Genomic DNA, 25,791 nt, shown 5'->3' with positions numbered 1-25,791 from the left:
TTGTGGCTCGCGGGCTCTAGAGCGCAGGCTCAGCAGCTGTGGCGCATGGGCTTAGTTGCTCTGCGGCATGTGGGATCTTCCCCGACTAGGGCTTGAACCCGTGTGTCCTGCACTGGCAGGCGGATTCTTAACCACTGCGCCACCAGGGAAGCCCCAGGTGTTTCTTTTTAATGGCGCCTCTCTTCCTAGACCTTCTTACTTTCCAAGCCTGCAGAGAACTAGCTATTACACACAGGGAGGCCCCGGAACTCGTGTTTCCACGTCCTCAGATTCGATGGAGAAATCCAGATTTCAGGATTGCTGGCCGGGGAGCAGGCGGCACCCACGGCCACTCCAGCCCCGACCCAGTCCGTGACCTTCGGCCGCTGCCCGCGCGTGGCTGGGCGCCGGAGCCTTCGAGGACCCGCAACGCGGCGCACATGCCCGTGCCCACCTTCCGCGTCGGCGAGAAGAAAGGGAGCCCGGACGCGCGGAGGCTGACCCGGAGCCTACCCATGAGGCAGCGCGCCGGCTCCTCGAGAGCCCCCCCACCCCGCCCACGGCTCGGCCGCCTGCTCCGCAATGGGAGCCGCCGCCGTCGCCGCCGTGTAGTTTTTCGTGCTCCTCCTTTTCCTCCTCCTCTTTCTCCTCCTCCTCAGGGCCCCAGTCAGGCCGATCCGCTCCGCTCACGGTAAGCGCCCCCCGCCCCCGCCCGCCCCCGCCCGCCCCGCGCTGCAGCAGGCAGAGGCCCTCCCGCGCGGCCTGCGCCGCCTCACTCCGGGGGCGCCGGGCTGGGGGTGTCGAGGCCGGCGCGGGTCGCCGAGAGCGTCCAGGGCGCGGGGGAGGGGACCGGCTGCGCGGCGGCGGCCGGACCGCCATCTTGCGCCGGCCCTGGCGGGGGAGGGATCGCGGCGCGACGCGGCAGCCAGCTCGGTGCGGCAGGCCGGGGCCGCGCAGGCCGCGAACGACGCCGTTTCCCCGCCCCGCCTCGCCCCCCAGGGCCTGTTTGCCCCTGGCCTGGTTTGGGCTTTTCTTTTCGGAGGCTGCTCCCTTGGTCTTCCGTACATTTTGTGCCGCTGTTTGGCGGGGACCCGTGCCCTTCTCGCTCCAGCTCTCCCCCCGAGTCTCGTGAGTCGTAGGCAGAGACCACAGGGGGTGCCGAACTTTGAAGCTCGGGGACCCTAGGGCCCAGGTTCCCCCGCCCGGATGACCAGTCAGTACCTGCTCACACCCTCCTTGTCAAAGGACTTCCCGGCTCTGCCCTACACGTCCCGTTATTGTCTGCAGGAGAGGGGCCCTGAGGAGAAACGTGGACTTGATAATACCGTTCCCTAACTGAGCTTGCAGGTTTCACTTCGTGAGACGGAAAGAATGATCTCACTCTGAGGTTTTATCCTGCTCTAGAGATGGACGGAGTTCCTCCCAACTTATCTCAAGTGTTAAACGCTTTTACGGAGCGATCGGCTAGAGAGGAGAAACGTCAAAGTAAACCCACTTCTGCAAGCACGGGAGACCTTCGTTCCAGGGGGTTCTCTTTGTTTGCCAAGAGTTGTTAGTTAAAAAAAAAAAAATTCTGTGAACTTAAACCTGATTTATTTATTGTTTTCAGGTTTGAACTGTGTTTTAAGAATTTGACGTCTTTTAGCGGCATTAAACATAAAATTGAAGCATTAGAGGAGTGATTTAAAGTACAAAAGCCACCTCTCTGCAATTGTGAGGTGTCCTGCTTTGGGGGATTACTGTGCCAACTCAGGCTGTCTCTAAGCAGAAACTTACTGTGCCTGTGACCAAGGCACTGGTTTGCTTAGAGAATTAAGTTGGGGCTGTGTGCTCTGGATGTTTTAAAACATCAGTACAAATACCATTCTAATTGTATCTTGCATTTGTATGGGTCATTGTTACCGGCTGATACGTATCTCCTAACCCCTTTTACAGTGGTGTTTGCTGCTAGAACTGATTTTGAAGGTTAGGAAAGAGAGCTCAGGGTGAGAGGTCTCTAATGAAGTCATGGCTAGGAAGTGATAGAGCCTTTTCTAGAACCTTAAGTCTTCGGATTCCTCATTCAGTGCTCATTCACTATGTTTCATTTTTTTGTGAGAATGAAGTGAGTGAGGAAAAGAGCAAAGGAGGCTCACCTACAAAATTTAAGAAGCACTATTCATTTGCCCCTTCCTTCGCATTTTTAAGAGTTCATTTCTTAGCTTTTTAACTTTTTGTTATTTAAGTTTTCATGTTATTTTTTTCCCCAGACTTTGAAACGTTGAATAGCCGGGTTGAGCCCTCATACCCACCACCTAGTTTTTACGGTTGTTACTGTTTTGCCACATTTGCTTTACCCACCTATCTCACGGTTGTTTTTGGTGAACATTTTCAAAACATATTTCATACATCACGACAGTTCACACCGAAGTACTGTGTGTGTCTCAGTATGTAGATCATAAGATTAAGGTCAATTTTCTATGTAACTGCAATAGGATAATCACACTTAAAGTTAAGAATAATCCCTACATAATTCCTGATAATCTAATGTATGTGTGTAGTATGTATTCACGTGTTCTTCACATGTTCCTTGTTGTCCCCAAAATGTTCTTTTTAGTCATTTATTTTGGAACAGTCATGCATTACATTTGTGTTAGTTCCTTTTAATTTAGTGTAGTTCCCTCTTTTTTTTTTAATTACATTGACCTTTTGAAGAGACCAAGCCAGTAGGCTCGTGGAATAACCTACATTCTGTATTTTACCGACAGTTTCTTCCTCATGGGGTTTAACTGTACCCTGTATCCCCTATACTTCCTATAAACTTGAAGTTAGGTCTAAAGGCTTGAGTAGATCAGGCTAAATATTTTTGGCAAGAATACTTCACAAGTCATGCAGTGTACTGCTCATTATACAACATCAGAAGGCACGTAAAGTGGGGTTATCCTGTTGGTAATCCTAAATTTGATCTCTTGGATAAGATGGTGACAGACTATCTTTCCACTGTAAGCATTTCCCTTTGCAATTAGCAGATAGTCTATGGGGTGATATTTTGGCATTAGTATTTGGTAAGAGTTTTACTGCAGTAATCTGATAACACATAGTTGGGAGCAATTGTCTAGAAATGGGTGTTTGGGGATGAAGGAGGGGAGCAGTTTTGAAGGATAGAACTAACTTACCTAGTTTAGGAAACTTGGAATTGCTGCTCTAGTTGACATCAGAGCCTACAGTGGCTAGGGGAGAGGAGACAGTAGATATCAGACTTTGCCTCCTTTGAAAGTTTGCTCAAGACCCTTGTAGGAGTAGTGAGCTGTGAGAAATAGAAAGTTCTGGGGTAGTTTGGTTTTGGAGGACTGCAAACCTCAGCATCTCCACTTCAACTCATTCTTTCCAGTTAGGCTATCTCATCCAGTCCTGCTTCTTCAGTCCAGTGTTTTACTACCCAGCATTGGCTTTCTTAGTAAGGGAGAGGAGGGCAAAGGAAAGGAATAAATAATTTTGTACCCTTCTCTCCCACACTGTTTTATTTATTGAAGAGAACATTTAGAACCATACCAAGATTTCTTTTTCTTTACTAATTGGGCAGGGGATGTACCTACGCGGAATAGCAATTTTTGTAAATAGAAAGTAAATGATAGTTTTAGATGACAGGAAATTGGAGATTGTTGACAATATATTTTGTTATTTCAAAAGTAACTTTTGAATGATGAGAAATATTTTTGACATACTAATTAAATATATAGTCCTGAATAGTTTATTTTTTCCTGCTTCAGAGGACTCAAAAATATTTGATTTTTTCAGTCAAGTTGTTTTAAAGCTATATAATGATTTGATTTACTTGGTAACATTTTTCAAAAATGTGTTTTTGGGATTTTTATTGATTTTTTTTCAAAGCAGTTTTGTTTTAAGGATTCTTTTAATTCTCAATATAACAGGAAAAATAGATACCACTCTTTATCTTCTAGATCAAAAGGAACTTTATTTTTTAAAAATTATTTATTTATTTATTTATGGCTGTGTTGGGTCTTCGTTTCTGTGCGAGGGCTTTCTCTAGTTGCGGCATGTGGGGGCCACTCTTCATCGCGGTGCGCGGCCTCTCACTATCGCGGCCTCTCACTATCGCGGCCTCTCTTGTTGCGGAGCACAGGCTCCAGACGCGCAGGCTCAGTAGTTGTGGCTCACGGGCCTAGTTGCTCCGCGGCATGTGGGATCCTCCCAGACCAGGGCTCGAACCTGTGTCCCCTGCATTGGCAGGCAGATTCTCAACCACTGCACCACCAGGGAAGCCCAAAAGGAACTTTTATTTTTTAAACATTTTAAATTATTTTATATTTAAAATGTTTTTATATATTTTATATAATTTTATATCATATAATTTGTATAATTAACAGAAGAATAAAGAGGTAATGTAAAACAACTATTAGAGCTTTTAATAAGAATTCAAACATAGCAAATATTTTTGTATATACTTAGAAAAATAAGAAACAAAAAAAATATTTCATGCATCTAATTAAGTACTACCCCTACAATTAATATGCATCACATTTGAATGCTCTTGGCAAATACTATAATTGTAGCCCACAGTTTTTTGGGTTTTTTTTTTTTAGTTTTTTACCCACGCAAAGAGCATCTTCCTTTATTCTTACACTTGTGCACAAGAATATTGTATCTAGAGGGTAAGACAGAATTCTCTTATAGTTCCTGCAAGTGCTTTTCCTAGTTGCATGAGGAATGTTCTTCTTGGTAACTTACAGTTTTGTAATTGAAACTTTCCCCATACAATGATCATAATATCAGTCATAGGCCATCATCTTCAAGTCATTATTTTGCAAGTACAGTTGACCCTTGAACAACATGATTTTGAACTGTGCAGGTCCACGTGGATTTTCTTTTTCAATAAAAGTGCTACAGTACTATACGATCAGCATTTGGGTTGAATCCATGGATGCCGAACCATGCATACAGAGGGGCCAGCTATTACACACTGATTTTCAACTGCACGGGGCTTGGTGCTCCTAACCCCTGTGTTGTTCAGCAATCAACTGGATAGATTCTAACTTTCTTAATCAGTGTCTATCCCTCCTTTAGTCTTTTTATACAGTACAACTCTGTCCAGGTTAACTTATGCAGGATTTTTAAAAACTCACTGATGCTTGAGAATGCATTGAGCTGAGAAGAGTACTAGTTTTTCTTAGGACCATAAGAATCATCACATATGTTTGAAAACCAGATTATGTGCAGTTGACTTCTCTTCCTTTCCCTTTGTGAAAATGCACAGAAGTTCAACCTTGTTCTTCCTGATATTGCCAACTGAGGAAAATCTCTCACTAGATAATACTAAGCCAATTCTAAACTTATAAAAATTTGTCACAAGTTGTGTTTCTGACAGAATTTTCAAATTCTTTTGTCAATTCTTGTAATAATCTTGGTTCTGCTCTCACCCCTTTTCTGAATCACTGTGTAGATACGCATTTTTTCAAGCTTACAGTGTTACACTGTCACATGTTGCCCAGATTTTTAGTCTATATTTTTCAGGATTGAAGCTTGCCTGAAATGGGCAACATTGTCTGCCTGTGACTAACTCATCAACTGTCATACGTGAACCTGGAACATAGTGATTTGGGATTTCAAATACTTCCCCAGTAGATTCTTGCTTATCATTCCTTCTGGATCTTCTTTTTGCAGTGTGCATCATCAGATGCAACACTTGAAGGATTTTTTGAAAACTTGTATGGTTTAAATTTTTGTTGAAGGGAAGATGGCCATCTTTGCTTCATAATTGCAAGGTATTTTCAGTTTTAGTTTTCTAGACACCAATTAGAATAATCAATCCAATGAATTAAAATTTCTACATCATCTGTTTCCTTCTAATCACCATTGTATACACCTGCATTCAACACTTCTCCACTTATGAACTGTATCAAGTTAAATTTTAGCCTACAAACGTGAAGGATGAAAGAATACTGTCACATGTCCTTTTAGCAAAATAGCATGGTCCTGCATTTTTGTAAAAACATGGTATCACGAAGTTCTTCCTGCTGAATGAGAATACTGTATTTCCTTTTAGTTTTTAGAAATACATTGTTTACTCGTTGATTGTTGGAGTTTGAGAAAATCTATTTAGGGACTTAGTCTAATTACACTTAGTCTGAGATTTCCTACATTTCACTGTCATTATTACAGTCTGAAGTGCTTGCTGTCTACCTTTGCATTTATCTTTAGTTTCATCTAATAATTCTGAAATGTCTCCTCTGTTAGTTTTCTTCTGTTCATTATGAACAGAAAATAAAAAGTTCTGACTTCGTAACAGTAGTCAGTGAAAACTAAAAGTAGATGAAAGGATCTGCCACCCTAAAATATGCCACTTTGACATAAGGATTATTTTGAGCAGAAGGCAATTGAGAACCAACAGATGCAGGAAGAGCCCTCTTCCCATCCCCTCCCCCCCCCCGCCCCGCCCCAAATTAACTGCCTAAAAGCAGGGCATACATTTCTTTTTGTGAAGGTTCTTACCTTACTGTACCAGGAAAGGAAGAGTGACTCGTATCACCTAAGATGGAGAGTTGATAGATGAGTGTGCATAAACAGACCCAACTAAAATAACCCTTATCTTCCATTAGTTCTGCCACGTATTTCCTAGTTTATTCCCCAGGATTTATTGTCTCTCAAAGCCCCAATTCCCTTTCCTTTGTTAAAATGGTATATACACCCTGAGTCTAACTGCTTCTTTGAGTTTTACTTCTTTTCTGTGAACTCCAGTGTATGTAAATATTAATAAAAATTATGTGCTTTTTCTCCTGTTGATTTTTCTGTTGTTAATTTAATTCACAGGCCCCAGATACTACAACCTAAAAGGGTAGAAGTAAAGTTTTTCCTTCCTGACACAGACTACAAAGATAATGCCTTGAGTCTTCTATACCTTTTGGGAAGCTGATGCAGTATTTCGTGCGAAACAATAGGAAAACTCAAGAAAAGAAAGGTGAAGGATAATGCATTAGTGATGATTTATTTCACTCTTGCATTATCCTTCTAGGCAATTAAATCGTTCTTCTGTTTTCTTATTATTTTAGTTTTTTTTAAAGCGTAATTGGGAAAAATTGATGCTCAATGGTGAAATAACACCTAGGATGATGGAATTAGCAAAATATTTTGAGGTGTAGGAAGAATAAAATCACTAATATCCCATAATGTATCTTAGATTTATAAAAGGATTCTATGGGCTCACCTACTAATTGTAAGAATGAGTTTTATTTTCTTTTAAAGTAATAAGTAACTTTTCCCTTTGTTGTTTGAAGATCTCTAGGAAACAATGAAAGTCATAAAATGTCAATTTTTAAAACTAGAACTGCTAAGGAAAGAAAATTAAAAACTGAACCTATAGACTCTGATAGTGTGCTGAAGGTTAATGGTTAGTTTGGACGGTAAGGTGCAGAGTTGCACTGCTTTCCAACACTGCTTTCCTCCTACTACTATGATAGGTTTTTTTCACCCTTTTGCACTCCATCTCTAATGGAGTAAGGGTTCTACAAGGCCCTCCCTTTACCACGTACCTATCTTATGAAACTGGATTTTCCTCACTTCAACAGAACAAGATGGTGTAACAGATTGAATACAGAAGCAGATAAGAGAATCCAGCTGTCTTTATGAACACAGATATTAAAATTAATGAGATTGTAAAAATGGAAAACAATGCCACTCCTCTAAATTTTTGTTTTGGAAAATACATCTATTTTTTATAAAAGTATTTGTGTTAATATGCAATGGGTTTGTTATAGTCACTTTTAAGTATATTAATATATATTTCTTAAATTTCTCAGGTTGGGTTTGTAGGCTTCATCCTTAGAAGTTAATCAACTGCACTCTTTTTTTTTTTTTTTTTTTTTGCCATGTTTGATTTCTTCAGCATGACAACTGCCTGAATGCCTTTCAGTTGAGGGATATTAACCAAAGCAAAGATCATTAGTCTATGAAATAATTTGCTCCTTGCTTCTAGGTTCTACCCGTGTGTTCCTTATTTTGTGGGTATTTGTTCTTAACCTTTGGCAAGTTTGAGAAGCAAAACTTGGAGGGTTTGGGAGAGGTCTGAGGATTTTAGGTATATTCTAATCCCTATCTCCTTTGTTTACTCACTCACTCATTTTGCTTTTCCTATTCAGGGTTTAAGATTATCTGACTTTCAACTATACAGGATTGCTGACTGCTGATAGAAAGGTCCTCATGGAACAAAATGCACCATGGAAGTGGCTTTGTTAAATTCCATGAGGAAAAATAAATAATATATCTCCCAACTGTATTGAATAGAAAAAGGTAAATAAGAAAATTGGCACTACTTTTGACACTACATTGTTAGTATTTGTGTTTTTTTGAGACGTTATAACACAAGATATCTTTCTAATTTTTCATTTTTTATTGTAGTGTTTTAGTGACTATAAAGTATTTCATGATTATATTTCATCCTCAAAATAAATAGTATTTGGAGATGGGTGGTATTATCCTTTACAGATGAGGAAACTGAGTTTCAGAAAAAGTTCATTTCATTCATTGTAGTACTTACTGGGTGCCAGACACTGCATATTCATTTTGTAAGGTGTGATACCGTGGTCTTCCCTCACTTCAGCCTCAGCCTTTCTAGCTCAGAATTGTGTTCTCTTCTCTTTAGGTTAGACAGTGCAGGCCTGGCAGCACAACCTCTGGTGGAAGTGCCAGCTCCTAGAGCATTTGGTCTATTCTCTGCCTCACTGCATTCTGCAAGCTGCTGGTACTAGTATAACCTAGCTCTGCATGTGTTGGTGGAGAGTTATTGAGTTTGGAATTGATAAGTGACACAATAACAGCATTATTTTAGGAAATTGTTAATTTGGTGGTTCTGTATTGAATGGATGAAAGCAGATAGATCCAGATGCTGAGAGACAGTATAAAGTGAATCTTATAAAGTAAATCTGTTGCTATAGGTGTGAGGTTCTAAGGGCCTGAACAAGTACTATGAATGGAAAGGCAAGGTTGGTTGTAGGAAATATCTTGAAGGAAGACTACAGGACTGGGGAATTGATAGGATGAATGAAAGAGGGAAACATTGAAAAAAACTGCAAAAGGGTGACAGTTTCATTTGTAGAAAAAGAGAAAGGCAAAAGTAGAACTAATTGTTAAAAATCGGGATAAGATTAATCTAACATAAAATTTACCATTCTTGACTAAAGTGTACAATTCAGTGGCATTTAGTATATTCACAATGTTGTGCAATCATCAATGCTATCTAATCCCAGAATATTCTCAGTTTCTCAAATCCTTACCCATTAAGCAGTCTCTCTCCCCTTCCTCCCTCTCCCCCAGCCCCTGGCAACCACTGATCTGCTTTCTGCTCTATGGATTTGCTTATTCTGGGCATTTTATATAAATGGAAGCATAACATATGTGACTGACTTCTTTCACTTTGCATAATGTTTTCAAGGTTCATCATGTTGTCACATATATGAGTACCTCATCTTTTTTTAATTCCCTTGTATGGGTGTATCACATTTTGTCTATCCATTCATCAGTCAGTTGATAAACATTTAGCTTGTTTCTACTTTTTGGCAATTATGAATAATGCTGTAGAGGGGCTTCCCTGGTGGCGCAGTGGTTGAGAGTCTGCCTGCCGGTGCGGGGGACGCGGGTTCGAGCCCTGGTCTGGGGGGATCCCACATGCTGCGAAGCGGCTGGGCCGGTGAGCCACAATTACTGAGCCTGCGCATCTGGAGCCTGTGCTCCGCGGCAGGAGGGGCCGCGATGGTGAGGGGCCCGCGCACCGCGATGAAGGGTGGCCCCCGCTTGCCACAACTGGAGAAGGCCCTCGCACAGAAACGAAGACCCAACACAGCCATAAATAATAAAATTTTTTAAAAAATGCTGTAGAACTAATTTTTTGGGGAAAGTTAATGTTCAGTTTTGGAAATATTGAATTTGAGGTGAGTTTAAGTATCCATATAGCAGTTTTCAGCAGTTAAGAGATGAAGGACTGAAACATAGTTAAGACGTTAGGGTTGGAAGTTAATATTTGATGATTTTATAGGCTACTATTGAGAACCGATAGCTAAGACTATGAAGTTTATTAGATCTGTCTTTTAGGGAACAATTTGTGTAGGGCTAAGGTCTAAACTTTATAGAACCTGATTTTACATTGTTTAAGAAGGAAGAGAATATGGAGAATCTGTAAAGAGTTAAAAAGGAGGAGATGGATAGAGAACCAGTCTATTGGCATACAGAAAATTACTGAGGAGCATGTCTCAAGAAATTGGGTTAGGACTTCCCTGGGGGGTCCAGTGGTTAAGACTGTGCTTCCATTGCAGGGGGCGTGGGTTCGATCCCTGGACGGGGAACTAAGATCCTGCATGCTGTGTGGCATGGCCAAAAATAAATACACTCATAAATAAATAAAAGGTTTAAAAAAATTGGGTTAAAATTGATGCAAGATAAGGAAAATGAAAATGGAAGAAAGGGTTATTTGATTTGGCTGTTGGAAAGATTATTGGGATCTTAAGATGGATACCTTCAGCAGATTACTGTGTGGTAGAAAATGTAGCTGTCCTGCTGTGCTCAGCTCAGTTCTGACTGACAGAGTGGGTGGTGATAACTACAGTAAATCGACTGCATCCTGGATCAGGATCAGCAGGAGGTTTTATAATACTTGGACCAAGTGGAGATGGTGCAAAGAGAGATTCCCGATACCTTGTTGTAAAGAAGGGTTGCTTTTATCAATACATAGGAACTTTTTTTTTTTTTAATTTTTATTTATTATTTATTTATTATGTTTATTTTTGGCTGTGTTGGGTCTTCGTTTCTGTGTGAGGGCTTTCTCCAGTTGCGGCGAATACATAGGAACTTTTAATGATTGTGCTGATTTGGATTGCTTTGTAGATTTAAGTCTGCTCAAGCACAGGCTTGCTTTCTACTTATTAATATTACATTAAAATTTTTTGTGTTAACAAAAATGTTAAAATTCTAAAAAGTTGGTTTGTCATGATGATTTGAGGCTTTGAGATGTTTGCTCTGAATCAGTATCTGTTAAATAGATCTTGATATCATTGGGAGTTCTGAGTTAAGCCACCAAACAGGCTTACTTATTAAAATGCAATTTATATTGTTTATTTAAAATTATTGGGGATTTCCCTGGCGATTCAGTGGTTAGGACTCCGCGCTTCCACTGCGGGGGGGGCCTAGGTTCAATCCCTGGTCAGGGAACTAGGATTCTGCATGCCATGTGGGTGGCCAAAAAAAAAAAATTATCAACTGCTTTTGTTTTTTTTTTTTTTTCAGGAATTTACTTGCTTCAAATAAACTCAAGAATTTCATTCTGAGTGTTGAGTTTCATTCTTTACGTTGTACTTGAGAGTTTCTAGAAAATCTTTGGGTATAGTAGGTAGATTACTAAAATTCTTAATTTCTAATTCCAAAATGAACTTTCATAATTCAACATTCTCAATTAGGGCAGTTTTTTTACTGAAATATGACAAATCCCCCTTTTCTTTCAGTCTAGGCAAAAAATTTACAAATACTAGATGAATATGTTTACAATATTAGGGTTGGAAGGATCCTTGGGGATCTTGAAAGTGACCATTTTCAATTGCATAATGTTTGAATTTTTCTTTGGTGATCTGTCACATCTCAAGTTCATCTCATTTCCTGATATTTTAACTGCTGATTGTTTTGTTCTTATATGAAATCTGCCTCCCTGTTATTTTGGTCTTGTTCCTGGTGGAGGCAAATAATATGTGGCTGAAATCTCTGGCCTTCGAAGTGCCTGGGTTTGAATCCTTGTTCTACCACTTAGTTTTGTTACTTTGGGTAAGGTGCTTAATCTCTATAATTCAATTTCCACAGCTGTAAAGCAAGGTCACTAATGGTGTCTGCCTCATAGAGTTTTTTGGGGATTGGATGAAATGCATTGGATGCATGTATTTAATTAATTAGCAAATGGTAATGATAATTGTTATTATAAATAATAACATAACTTATAATAGTATGTAATGAATTAAGTAGTTGTATTGAAGCTCAAACTAGGAATGAAATTCTCTAGTTTACTCAAAACAAGTAAATATTAGCAGTGTTGTTATCATTATTATCACTTGAGCCACAAGGAACAAGTCACCCTCTTGCCTTTTTTCTTATGACAAACTTTAAAATATCTGTAAACAGCTTTCACTTCTGCCACCCCTGCCTCACAGTCTCATGTTTTTCCTAGGTTAGATATATTAGTCCTTTGACCTAGACAAAGCTTTAATTCTAATTCTTTGTAGTGGGCATCTGTTGTTTTTGCTACCCAACATCCATTCACCCTTACCTCCCTTACCTTGGTAACATATGTCTTGATCTTGATTTTCCTGTGGGGAACCATCCCCTCCTCCAGTATTTATCTTGTGGTCGGTGTGTTGTACCTGCACCCCCCCGCCCCGCCCCTTTTGGGTCTCTGGTACCAGGAGGATCAATAGTGATTGGTTTAGGGAAGGGCATATGACTTTAGCCAAGCCAGTCAACTCCAATCAGAGCTGGTCCTGTTATCATTGTCCTGGTCTTGAATGTTGGAAGGTGTTAAGTTGAGCTGCTGTGGTCATTCACAATGGGAGGACCCTTTCTGAGGATAGAATCAGAATAGAGGAAGTGAAGCCTAGGGATGGAGAGAGAAAAACCAGGTTTACATATCATTGTTTAAAATGTGCCTACAGCGAATTCTGTAAATGAGCCAATAAATTCTCTTTTGCATAAGCCAGTTTAAGTTGGGTTTTCTTTCTGTTACTTAAAAGTTGAAAGAGTCATAGCCAATACACAGTATTCCAAGTGGGGATTGAATCCGACAGAATAGAATAAAACCATCATCTCTTTGACTTTAGACTCAAATTCTTTCATTTTGACACTGTATCACAAGTCTGATTATATCAGTTCCTGCTTAAAATCCCCTCGGTGGCTTTCCAGTTGCTCTTCGGGTAAGGACAGAATTCCTTAACATGGTCTCCAAAGTGGGGCGTTGTTTGACTCCTATCTTACCTCCCATTGTATACCATCTTGCTCTCTTTTCCAGTCACACTGGTTTCTTTTCAGTTTCTTATATTTTCTGTGCCATAGATCTTTTGTACATGCTGTTGCTTTTGCATGGAATGCTTTCTTCCCTCTCCTGTTTGCCTAGTTAACTCTAACTCATTCTTCAAACAACAATTAATCATTGCTTTCTTAGGGGAGCCAGTTTTGATTATGCTAACTAGACCTAATTTCCTTACTCTGAGTTTTAAATTTCCTTGTCCATAGCCTTCATAGCACATATTGTCAGTTTAATCTGTTTGTATGAGTGTTTGTCGCTGTCTCTAGACTGTAAGGTTCATGAGTGCAAGACCTGTGTCTTAATTTTTGACCGTCATTGTATTCCTGCCTGGCACGATGTCTGGCACATAGTGCATGTTTAATAAATGTACTTTTTTTTTTTTTGATGTGAACCACTTTTAAAGTCTTTATTGAATTTGTTATGATATTACTTCTGTTTTATGTTTTGGTTTTTTGGCCCTGAGGCATGTGAGATCCTAGCTCCCTGACCAGGGATTGAACCCTCACCCCCTGCATTGAAAGGCGAAGTCTTAACCACTGGACCGCCAGGGAAGTCCCTAAATGTAGTTTTTAAATGAATGAACTTTGGACTTACTGCCTGTCTGGTAACTAAAGCTGATAAATAGTATATCTTCAATTTATATTTTTTGTAAATTTTGGTTTTTGAGCAAATACAAAACTAATTTCATGCTAGATTTTACCATTCATCCTACTTTGTTGAGATCTGTTGAAAGTCTCATTTGTTATTTAACATGCATTATACTATTTACTCATCTATAAATGTAATCTGTACACAGTATGGTCTTTATCCAAATTATTGCTGTGAATATTGCCCTTTGTTAAGACATATAAGACATTGGAATGCCTTTCTTATCCCTGAACCATAACCCTATCTGTATCTTCAATCAGTATTATTATCCACTGCATCACATAGCAAACTCTGATGCGTGGGATTGGGGGTAGGGCAGGGGAAGGAATAAGGATTCATACTTTTTACTCTACACAATTCTGTATGTTTGAGTCCCCTTTTATTGAGCATTTTTACTTTAAAAAAAACACTAATGAAAACATCTTTCCTTTAGAGATTAATGGGTATGTTTCTCCCATGGTGGGGCATTTCCAAATCCTCCAGCTAGATGTGATTACTTTTTTTCAACCCCTGACCTAGAGATTCTTAGCCTTTTTGGTTCATAAACCCTTATAACAGTTTGATGCCCCCAGAAAACGTATGTGTGCACAAAATTTTGCACAGTTCTTATTTCTGTGGTTTCCTCAGCACCTTGTCAAGAACCTCTGCTATAGCATTTCCAATTTTTATTTTTATTTTTGTTATTTTTTATTGGCGTATAATTGCTTTACAATGTTGTGTTAGTTTCTGCTGTACAACGAAGTGAATCAGCTATATGTATACATATATCCCCTCCCTCTTGGACCTCCCTCCCCACGCCATCCCACCCATCCAGGTCATCACAGAGCACCGAGCTGAGCTCCCTCTGCTATATGGCAGGTTCCCACTAGCTATCTGTTTTACACATGGTAGTGTATATATGTCAATCCTAATCTCCCAATTCATCCCCCCCTCCCCTTCCCCCTTTGTGTCCACATGTCCATCCTCTACATCTGCATCTCTATTCCTGCCCTGGAAATAGGTTCATCTGTACCATTTTTCTAGATTCCACCTATATGCATTAATGTACAATATTTGTTTTTCTCTTTCTGACTTACTTCACTCTGTATGACTCTAAGTCCATCCACATCTCTAGAAATGACCTAGTTCATTCCTTTTTATGGCTGAGTAATATTCCATTGTATATATGTATCACATCTTTATCCATTCATCTGTCGTTGGACATTCCAATTTTTATTATTGCAACTACCATGCCCTGTTTCGTATGATATTTATATATTTATCATAATCCCCCTACCAGATAGTTTCTAGATTAATAGGAGAAAAGGTGTACAAATTTTATTTGATGTTAATATTTTAACTTTTACGTTAGTGGAGGTCTTCATCCAAAAAAAAATGAAGACTCAGAGGTGGTTAGACATGGGGGCTTATATACCATTTTTTTAAAAGACGGTAAGTTTCGGGAGAAGTGGCAGGTCAAAGGAAAAGAGGTTTGGGCTTCTAGGAGTGGTAAATTGAGGGAATGTACATATATGGGGGAAACTAATGGAAGATTAGGGCTATTTTAGTAAGGTTTGTTTGTGCAGCCCCATCTCGATGCCGACTTTCTGTCTCCAGTGATAATGGTAGTTTTTCCTCCTCCTGGAATGGGAGAGGGAAAGGGGAAGACCTTCACAATGGGAAATGTATGTCCTGCTTTTAGACAGATAGGAGGAGGGCGGAGAGCTCTTTCTGTGTTTCCTACTTCTTAATTGCTGAAGTGGCATATGTTGATCTCCTATAGGCTTTAAGGAATTCTGGATTTCTTCTAATTTCAGAGAATTAAAGTGTTAATTCTTTGATTACCTACCTTCAGAGAAAGAAGTTTTTTTTGTAAATTAAGAGGTGGACAGGAGAAGCTGGCCTAATTGCTTTTTAAGTCTTATTCTTGGAAGTAGCTAGGGCAACCTATTTCAAGACCTGGATTTTTCCCTATCCTTGTTCTGATCTCATTGTAGGCCACTTCTTTCAAGGCTGACTCCCAACCCTTCCCCTTCTCTGTTTGCATCTTTCTCTTAAGATTCCTGAATGAATCATCTTTTTTTAAAATGACATTTGAAATTTTTGGTTTATTTAAAAAATAAAACTGTGTATATCCATACTCTCCCTTTTTAAGGTCGTTTTCTCCCTTTCTTGAAGTGACCATTTCCAGAAGGCAATGTTCTACTTCAAATAAAAATTAGAGTCTTTCAGAAATTGGGTGAGATTTGATGAAATATCTTCTAGAGTTTCTGTCATTCCCCAGTATTTTGTCTGCAGTATTTTAGCTGCTAGTGATCAGATGTTTTTAGTTGTACATTTTGTGTGGTTAGAATGTGCAATTTTCAAGAATAAGTCTGTGGTTTTTAACAGTAACAACTAGACTGATTCTGAAAAAGATAGATGTTTAGTTTTCTAACAATAAAACAAAAGCCATAAAAGGAGGAAATACTGATTTAAAATTTCATCTGCTTAATGTTTTTAAATAAAAATTATAAGTTATTTATAAAATTTCAAATTTAAATACCTGAATTTTATGAAATCAAATTTCTGTGGGTCTTTCAATTATATACAGGTTTATCTTATGACTTAAGGTTTCTATTTGTGTGACTTGTCTTAGAATGTCAAAGTAGACATGATCATTCTCTGCTTTTCTAATCCTGTTAAAATTAATTTCCATGATGGGATCAGTAGGTGATGGATACTAAGTGATAAAAAACTGGAATTTTAAACATGACTCTTCTTCTTCAAAAGACTGTATGGTTTTAAGATAATGAACATTAAATTAAAATTAATTTTCTAGTATCTCCTTGAGATAGTGGAAATTCTTGAGAGATCATAAAACCAGGGTTGGAAATATTAGATTGTTACTCATAGTTAAGAACCCACTTCGAATCCTTAGAGCTCTATTCATTTGGGATTAGAATTCTAAAATTATAGACCTCCATTTCAGTATGACGTTAATGACAAAGACTAAAGAATTATTTATAAAAGGAAATAGAACATAAACCAAAGCTTTAAGTCAGTGGAATGATTTGAATGCCTGATTTCTTGTGAAATTTGTGAGAGGAGAAAAGTGATAAATCAAACTTTTTTGAACAATGTTCCATGACCCTGTGTCATCCAAATCATTCCTCTGAAGAACTCTTCTAAGTATATAAGCAAAATTGTTAAAGGTTTAATGTTTCTTATAGCTAGCATGTTAATCTTAGACTAAATTTATGTTAGTTGAACTTTATTTTTATGTGTTATTTTGAATATAACTTTTCACCATTTGAAATGATTATATTAATTTCTGTTTCACATTTTCCCTTTTTTTTTTTGTTTTTGATGTGGACCATTTTTTAAAGTCTTTATTGAATTTGTTACAGTACTGCTTTTGTTTTATGTTTTTGGTTTTTTTGGCGCCGAGGCATGTGGGATCTTAGCTCCCCGACCAGGGGTTGAACCCACACCCCCTGCATTGGAAGGCGAAGTCTTAACCACTGGACCGCCAGGGACGTCCTCTCACATTTTCCCTTTTATGTTAAATTAATCATATCTGGTTTTGGAGTTGCCAACTTCTTGGCTAGTAATGTAACCCCCAATGAAAACATCATTTTTTATGATGAAAAAAAACCAAAGATTAACTTCATAATGTGATTTCTTGGATTATTTTTTTGAATAACTCTAACTTTTGGGGTCTGGTTAGATGGAGAACTTAACCATTTACCTTATTCTTCACATTCACTTTTGTATTCTACTTACTACCTACTCATTTTTAAAAATGATTTTTTTAGAATTAAATTATGGGGATGCATACATAATGAGAGTGCTTTTTTAAAAATGGAAATGGTATAAGACACTTTATCCAAATGTTAATTTTTATATGTTGGTGTTTTTGAATTAGATACTTATTTTATTCTTTAAGATTAGTAGTGTATAATTTAAGTGTTGATAAATTATAGGTGTGTGTTGTGTGCATATGAGGGTTTAACATTTTTTATGTTAATGAGTGTTTTAACTAGTTTATAAATGCTTTTTTAAAAGATGAAAATATCGCAGGATAGATTTGACAGCCACATTCCAGAAGGTTTATTTATAAAGCTAAACTTTTATTATGAGGGATCTACTGTAATGAAGATCCTGTATGACAAAATAATTTCTAAATGCTCAGCTGATAGCTTATAAATTTCAGTATAATAATGAAATTGCGATCTGTTTTTAGAGTTCTTTAAAATGGGATTTAGCCCAGAGTTAAAAGTGGATAAGATTGGGCTTCCCTGGTGGCGCAGTGGTTGAGAATCTGCCTGCCAATGCAGGGAACACGGGTTCGAGCCCTGGTCTGGGAAGATCCCACATGCCGCGGAGCAACTGGGCCCGTGAGCCACAACTACTGAGCCGGCGCATCTGGAGCCTGTGCTCCGCAACAAGAGAGGCCGCAATAGTGAGAGGCCCGCGCACCGCGATGAAGAGTGGCCCCTGCTTGCCACAACTAGAGAAAGCCCTCGCACAGAAACGAAGACCCAGCACAGCCATAAATAAATAAATAAATAAATAAATAAATAAAAAGTGGTTAAGATTTATTCAGTGATTTCTGTGTGCCAGGCATTGAGCTATGTGCTTTATGTATATTATCATTTAATCTCCATTATAACTGTGAATTATGTTATATATATATATATATATATATATATATATATATATACACACACATATATATGCATATATACGTGTGTGTGTGCAGGCAAAGCACAGAGATTAACTAACTTGGCCAAGGTCATACAGCTAATAAGTAGTTGAGTCAGAGTTTGAACCTATTATTCTTCACCAAATTTTACTGTTTATGGTTAATAAATGTTTAAAGTATACAGTAAAGTATAAAAAGCTGAATTAAACCTTAGAGATAATTCACCTGAACTAAGAGCTGAGACCCAGAATTGTAAGGTAACTTGACTGAAAGTTGTGGCAGTGCTGGGGCTATGACTTGGTTCTTCTGGCTTCTAGCCTAGTACTCTTTTTATGTGTAGACTCTACAGCTGTGGATTGTGGAGTGGCTTAATTTTTCCCTTACCAGAGAGTATATAGGACTAAATGCATTACCTTTGTTATTTAACACAGTGACATTGCATCAGGTGGTATCTATCAATGGCTAAAAGTAAAATTTTCAAACAGTTAAAAATTTAGACCCCACATTTCCTTTGACTTAAACAAATTTTTTGTAGGAAAAAATCCTTAAGATATAGTTTAATTTTAGATATATAAAATCTGAAACAAAAAATAATAAAGTAGAAATTATAATTATTTATGTGAGCAGTCTCCAAAAGTCAATGAATTATAATATAAAAAAGTCTTGTAAGTCATTTACTTGGAATTCATTTAGAAACAAGCATATTAAACATGGTCATAAAATTTCTACCTGAGTCAGTAGCTGAAGTGTAGTGTATTCTCTTTTTCTGGCTGTTTTGGAGCCACCTCTGAGCTGCAGAAGCTGTTGAAACCTTTTGGAGCTTTGAGATCCCCACTGCATACCTTTGTTGGATATTTCACTTCACTGGCAGCTGATTTAACCTTCACAGAATTCCATGCCTTACCACTAAAATTCTGAAGTAGTGACTTGAGAGATTTTTACCGTGATACTTTTGGCATGTTCCAGTGGCTGACATGCCAAAGGAATCCATGAAAAGTGTTTGTTTATTAACCAGAATGAAATAAGGCAATGACTCTTTAGACCAGCATTGTCCAGTAGAAATGTTCTGTAGCTGCACTGTCAAATGCAGTAGCCACCAGCCACATGTGACTTTGAACATTTGCAATGTGGTTAGTGAAACTGAGGAACTGAGTTTTAAATTTTATTTAGTTTTAATTAAACTTAGTCACCTGTGGCTAGTGGCTGCTGTATTACACAGTGCAGCTGAATTACAGTTCTAATTGCCAGCTTTTTAGTGTGTTTGCTAGTGTGTCAGTTGAGGTTCCTAAGTAGCTACTATGATCCTCAGGCTTCTGAAGTAGGTTATCTTAAAGTCATCTTTATAGTCATAGGTAGTGGATATCTTGTTCATATGGACATGTCATTTATTAATTGAATATTTGTAAATTGAGTACTAATTTTAAAGTTTTGTTAAATGATATTTATATGATCACTTAACAAAAATGTTATATATGAGTCTCATAAGCTGTGTAATTAAGGCTCTTAGAGAATATTCTGTATTCTTGGTACTAGGAGGTCCTTAATGTTGAGCAAGAATTGTCATGTATCTGCTTAGGTACTGCTGATGTTAGTTTAGGGGCAGGCTACAACTATTCAAATAATTGAGTTAAAGAGACCTCATAACTTGGTGAATTTAGTTGAACACAATATTCACTAGAGTCTCTTGTAATAGTAATTTAAACATTTGTAGCAATAACTTCTGAGGTTAAAATAATTTTTTTTTCCTGTGGACTAATTCAATCCAAATAAATTGGAAATTAAAAAGCAGGAAAACTAGCTTTTGTCAGCCTGAGAATAAAGAGGAATGTGAAGATTGTATTAGCTGTGTATCTTAATATTTTAGGTTTCTGTCATCTAATTTTTTTACTTTTTTTCCTTTATAAGTAAAGCAGTTTTAAAAAATTTTGTATATTTTAAAAAATTTATGCTATTGTATGTGTGGGAATCCAGAAAGCAAATTCTTGTTTTAAATAAGGCAATTCAATTTTTTAAAAATAGATTTTATTTATTTATTTATTTATGGCCAAGTTGGGTCTTCGTTGCTGCGTGCGGGCTTTCTCTAGTGGCAGAGAACGGGGGCTACTCTTTGCTGTGCGTGGGCTTCTCGTGGTGGCTTCTCTCGTTGTGGAGCACGGGCTCTAGGCACGCAGGCTTCAGTAGTTGTGGTGCACAAGCTTAGTTGCTCCGCGGTATGTGGGATCTTCCCAGACCAGGGCTCGAACCTATGTCTCCTGCATTGGCAGGCAGATTCTTAACCACTGTGCCACCAGGGAAGCCCCAATTCAAATTTTTTTATGTTTATTATAAAAGCATTTGTTTTGAATTATAAACATATTAGATTATAAATTTTTGAAGGCAAGTACTGTGACTTATTTCTTTGTTTTTTCCCTAGAACTTTGTACATTACCTTACATACAGAAAGCAATGAGTATGATTAGTTTGAATAGTTATTTTTTGAATGAATTAATCTATGATGAAGTACTATATCCAACTAATTTTTTCCTTTTAAATTTCATTGCTTAAAAAACCCAGAGAAATATAAACTAAAACTTATTTAAGATTATGTTTTATTATGGAATGTGAAGAATAGGTAACAGTTAAAGATTAATGTCACTTAGCATCTGAAAAATTCAGATTTATTAAAATAGTGCATTATGAGGTGATTATTCATTTTTACACATGGATGCTTTTAAAAAACTATTTGTAATTTAATAATTTCAGACTTCTTCAAATAGTAAGAGCTTAATAGAATCACCATTTTACTTATTAAATTTGGGTTCATTCAAGAATGAACCAGTTATGTAGAGTGAGTTAAATGTTTATGTTAAACTTATCAAATTTAAAAATTGAGCTTTTTATAGGAAAAATGATTAAGTATGTGTATATTTAATGAAATCCACTTTAATACTAGGTATCTTTATTTTATAGGAAGGAAAAGAGATATAACTTGCTGCCTTGTGTGGAGTCACATGATGATCAAAATTAGATCCAAGAATTTCTAAACCCCAGGTTTCACGTTTCAATATTTGGCTTTATTTAAAGTGACTCATAAAATTGACTGATATCTTGTGTCAGTACTTAAATGACAATTTACAGAAAGTCAGCTCTTCAACTTGATTGGCGACAACCCTTTTCAGCCAAAAAGTAAGTGTTGCTGCCACTACTGATACCAGTATATGTGGCTTTTGTACCGATAACTTTGCGTCAGGAGAAAGGATGAGAGGTAGGCACATTTCCTTAAAAACAAAAACACTTAAAATTGTTAAGGTAACAATTGCTCACATAAAAACAAATAATGTGAATTAAAATATGAGTAAAGTAGAAATGATTTCTCTCTGTGCCTGGTGATCGCTACTATTATTAGTTTGGCATACATAATCATGTATGTTTCTTTTATGCATAGACAAAAATTAATTATTTCTAAAAAAATTGTAAAGCTGTTACGTATCTTCAAAAATTTTTTTCTCAACAATATACCCTGTGTATATTGACAGTGGCAGTACCGTGCTAAAAAGAGTAAGGAAGGTCTTTGTCTTCTGCATGAGTTTGGTGGGGCTGCCATGACAAAGTATCATAGACTAGATGGCTTAAACGACAGAAATTTATTTGCTCACAATTCTGGAGCCTAGAAGTCTAAGATCAAGGTGTTGGTAGGGTTAGTTCCTTTTGAGGGCCGTGAGGGAAGGATCTGTTCCAGGCCTCTCTCCTTGGCTTATAGGTGGTCATCTGCTTCGTATGTCTTTCCTTTCCCTTCAGAGGGTCTTTCCTCAATACGTGTATCTGTGTCCTGATCTGCTGTTCTTCTTTCTTTTTTAAAAAAAATTAATTAATTAATAATTTTGGCTGTGCCAGGTCTTAGTTGCGGCACACGGGATCTTAGTTGCAGCATATGGACTTCTTAGTTGTGGCATACATGTGGGATCTAGTTCCCTGACCAGGGATCAAACTTGGGCCCCCTGCATTGGGAGCGCAGAGTCTTACCCCCTGGACCACCAGGGAAGTCCCCTGATCCTCTCTTCCTTTAAGGAAACTGGTCATAGTGGATTAGCGCCCACACCCTGTCCCACTCATATATATATATATATGGTATATAGCTATATATATCCTCTTTATATATCTAGTTAAGCATCACTTGTATCCATCTCCATTGCTGTTACTTTAGTTTAGACCTTTAGTACTGTTTCTCTTTTTTCCCTCCTCCCCTCCTCTTCCTTTTTCTCCTCCATCTCAGCTTAAAGTAATATATATACATAGTTTTAAAAAATCAAACAACCTAAAAAGGCTTTAAGGGGTTTAACCTCAGTTTCTTGAAGAGTGCTTATGTGCATATATGTGTGCTGTCTGTTGCATAGTGAGTTTTAACCATTTTCTAGTGATGTTTATCATGAGGATTTATGCTTTCTTACAGCTATGCCTTCCTTCCCTCTAAGTATCTCCCAACATAAAAAATCAAATCTGTATTTGATATTTTCATTATGATGACCATATAAATACTGTTCACTGACAAGCATGGTAATATGCTATTAATATGCCATTATATATAGAATAGCATATGAGAGGATACATTTCTTTTTATTTTTTTTCTTTCTTTCATTGGTGTACCCAGCAATTAATGATTTTGATGTTTTTTAATTTGCTAACTTGTATTAAAGTCTATAGCTAAATCTTCTCACACTCTCAAGAGCCTCTCAATTCAATTTTCTATACTGTAAAACTTGTCAGGTAGTCTAAAAGTTTATATTTTAATCATCTTTTCTTTGGCCTCCTAGAGACATTCCTCCTGAAGGTACTGTTCTCCTGAATTAGTCTGGACTGGTTGTTCTCTAGGCCTACTGAACTTCTGTTGTTCTGGGACTTTGTATTGTGTTGAATGCCATGTTTTCTTCATCCTGTGTCTTCCTCTTTCTTGATTGAGTCTCATGTTTTGGTGGATTGTATAGTAGCTTCCTGAGAAAGGGTGCCTGGGAAGTAAATCTTGTGTGCTGTTGCTGGTCCTTACTCTCACACTTGATGAAAAGTTTGAATTCTAAATTGAAAAATAATTCTGGTAAGAATTTTTAAAGTATTACTTTACTGTCTTTTAGTTTCTGTTCTTATTACTCTTGATCTTTTCTATATGACCTGTTTCTGCCCCCCATCCCCTACAGATCTGAGGATATTCTCTTTATCTTTTTTGTTCTGAAATTTGATAATTATATGTCTTGGTATAACTTTTTTCTTGATTATTGTACTGAGTATTAGTGGGATCTTTCAACCAAGAGATTTTTGTCTTCTGATCTAGGAAATTTTCTTACATTATTTCTTTGATAACCTACCCCCTGCTTTTTCTCTATTCTCTTTCTGTAAATTTTATTAGGTGAGTGTTGTACCTTTGAAATTGATTTTCTAACAACCTTGTGTTCTCTGTTTTGTTTATATATATACTTGTGTGTGTGTATGTATGTATGTATATATAAATATTTTTTTTTCTCTCTTAGTTCCACCTTTGACATTTTGGTTTTTTTAACTGAATTAAAAAATTTGGCTATCGTATTTTAAATTCTATTTTTGTTTCTGAACATTACTTTTTATAACATCCTTTTTTGTCTCATATCTCTAAAAATGATAATTATATTTTTTCTAGTATTTGTCTTGCTTTTTGCATTATCTCTTTTCCTTAGGACTCTTTATCTGTTTTATTGATTTTGGTCTGAAAGACAAGAGGTTTTCCTAAAATTTCTGGTGCTAATTGGTTGTCTATTCCTGAGGCACTAAAATGCTTCCTAGGAGGTCTGTGCTTGGTCAGAACTCCTAGGATGGTGATATTTACTATATGTTCTTTGGTCTGTTTCTTCAGGCGAGAAATGTGTAATTTTCCCTGATTGGAATAAGCCTCACTTTGTTCTTTTATTTTAGTCTAGCACCTCATCCCTGCTTTGCTGTGTACCTGGCATTCCTGAGTTTGATTCAGTTTTTCTGTTATATCTCCCACCTGTTGCCTCTTATTCTTAGTTTATCTGCCTTTTGTTAGTACATTTTTTTTTTTTTGGATAATGGTTAGGTGCAATCTTTTTTTGTAGATATAATCATATTCTAGGCATATGACTGAAACTGACTTTGTTCCCAAATTTTCTGTCCACTGTAAAGAACTACTATCAAACATCATCCGTCTATCTATCTGTCTACCTATCTATCATCTCTTTATCTAAATCTTACTAGTTTATATCTTAGAGAGTGAGCTCTGGGTTTCTCATTGTTGCTACCATGTACTAACTATAAATATCAATTCAGAAATTGCTATTAGGATTATTAAAGTAGATCTTAAATATCATACTATGTATTACAAAAAATGTATTTTTCTTTTTGAAAATAAGGTTTGCTTCTCTCCTTTTGAAAATTAGACAAATCAAAAATGGCAGAACTCTTTATGGAATGTGAAGAAGAAGAGTTGGAACCATGGCAGAAGAAAGTAAAAGAGGTTGATGATGATGATGATGATGAGCCGATCTTTGTTGGAGAGATATCAAGTTCAAAACCAGCAATTTCAAGTGAGCATTTACTTTTAGTGAAGCCCAGTTTTGTAAGATACTCTTTCTAATAGAAAAACTTGTGAACTGTTTTATAGGCATTTAATTAAGTCCTTGTTCCTCTGTAGGGAGTTAGGGATGAAAGATTAGGTGGGAGGTCAGTAAGAATTTCAGAGTCAGGGTTTTGATTGGGGACTAAAGGAAGGAGGTAAGAGGTTAAAATATCAGATGTGAGAAAAAGAAACGGACTAAGATTAGCCTGTGACACTGGGGGTCTTTTCATATTAGAAATCATAATTTTTAGTGGAGCCAGGTAAACCTATTTATCTTTTTGTTCATTTTCTTTTTTTTTTTTTTTTTCCTCTTTTAAACTCAGAAACAGAAGAGTTTAGAATATTTTGCTTAAAATGTCAGAATACACTAAATAAGTTTGGGTTAGTCTCAGATAGGGGTTCTCATATCTAAGCAACTGCCTCATTGCAGTGTCATCTATACATAGCTACAGAATGTATAGGCAGTGAATGATTTCAGTTAGAGTAATTCGATTTGACATTGTTATAATGTTAAAGACAAACGACACTTGTTAAAACGTCCACTCAATAATGTATAGAAGTACAGAGAAATAATGTACAAATTTCAGGGGAGAAGGAGAAAATAGATCCCTTCCCATTGCATTTACATGTTTGTTTGCTTGTTTAAGTCAGGAGAATTTACCAAAGAATGTAACCAGCATACTAGTGTTTTCTTACCAAGTTAGTGCGTAGAAGTGTAATTAAGAGACTACTTCTAAATTTTCTGAAGGCCTGGCTCTTTCTTCTGTTGCCTCTAAACTTGGAATGGCATTTTTAGTCAGTTTTATTAGAGGAAGAATAGCTTAACCAATTGAATTCTCAATAGCATTTTTTTGTGGCAGATTGATAATAACT

At 37.3% G+C, this 25,791-nt stretch overlaps 1 protein-coding gene across 19 annotated transcripts in view; it reads left to right on the top strand.

Moving 5' to 3' along the window:
- The first annotated feature begins 533 nt into the window (after positions 1-533).
- Positions 534-25,791, top strand: part of ZNF280D (zinc finger protein 280D) — a 130,724-nt gene continuing 105,466 nt past the window's right edge. For 17 of the 19 annotated variants that reach the window (XR_014243404.1, XR_014243405.1, XR_014243406.1 and 14 more), the window contains exons 1-4: positions 534-670; positions 8,112-8,262; positions 21,288-21,503; positions 24,740-24,886. Coding sequence is in view for 4 of the 19 variants with exons in the window: in XM_082388081.1 (XP_082244207.1) it covers positions 24,751-24,886 (136 nt within the window). In the remaining 15 variants the exon portion in view is untranslated. The remainder of the gene's footprint in view (positions 671-8,111; positions 8,263-21,287; positions 21,504-24,739; positions 24,887-25,791) is intronic. The other 2 variants (XR_014243403.1, XR_014243416.1) reach the window with 2 other exon arrangements.

Source organism: Balaenoptera borealis (genome assembly GCF_965194805.1).
Source record: "Balaenoptera borealis genome assembly, chromosome: 3".
NCBI lineage: Eukaryota > Metazoa > Chordata > Mammalia > Artiodactyla > Balaenopteridae > Balaenoptera > Balaenoptera borealis.
The sequence above is the reverse complement of the archived record's forward strand: the minus strand, read 5'-3'. Positions and strand labels throughout refer to the sequence as shown.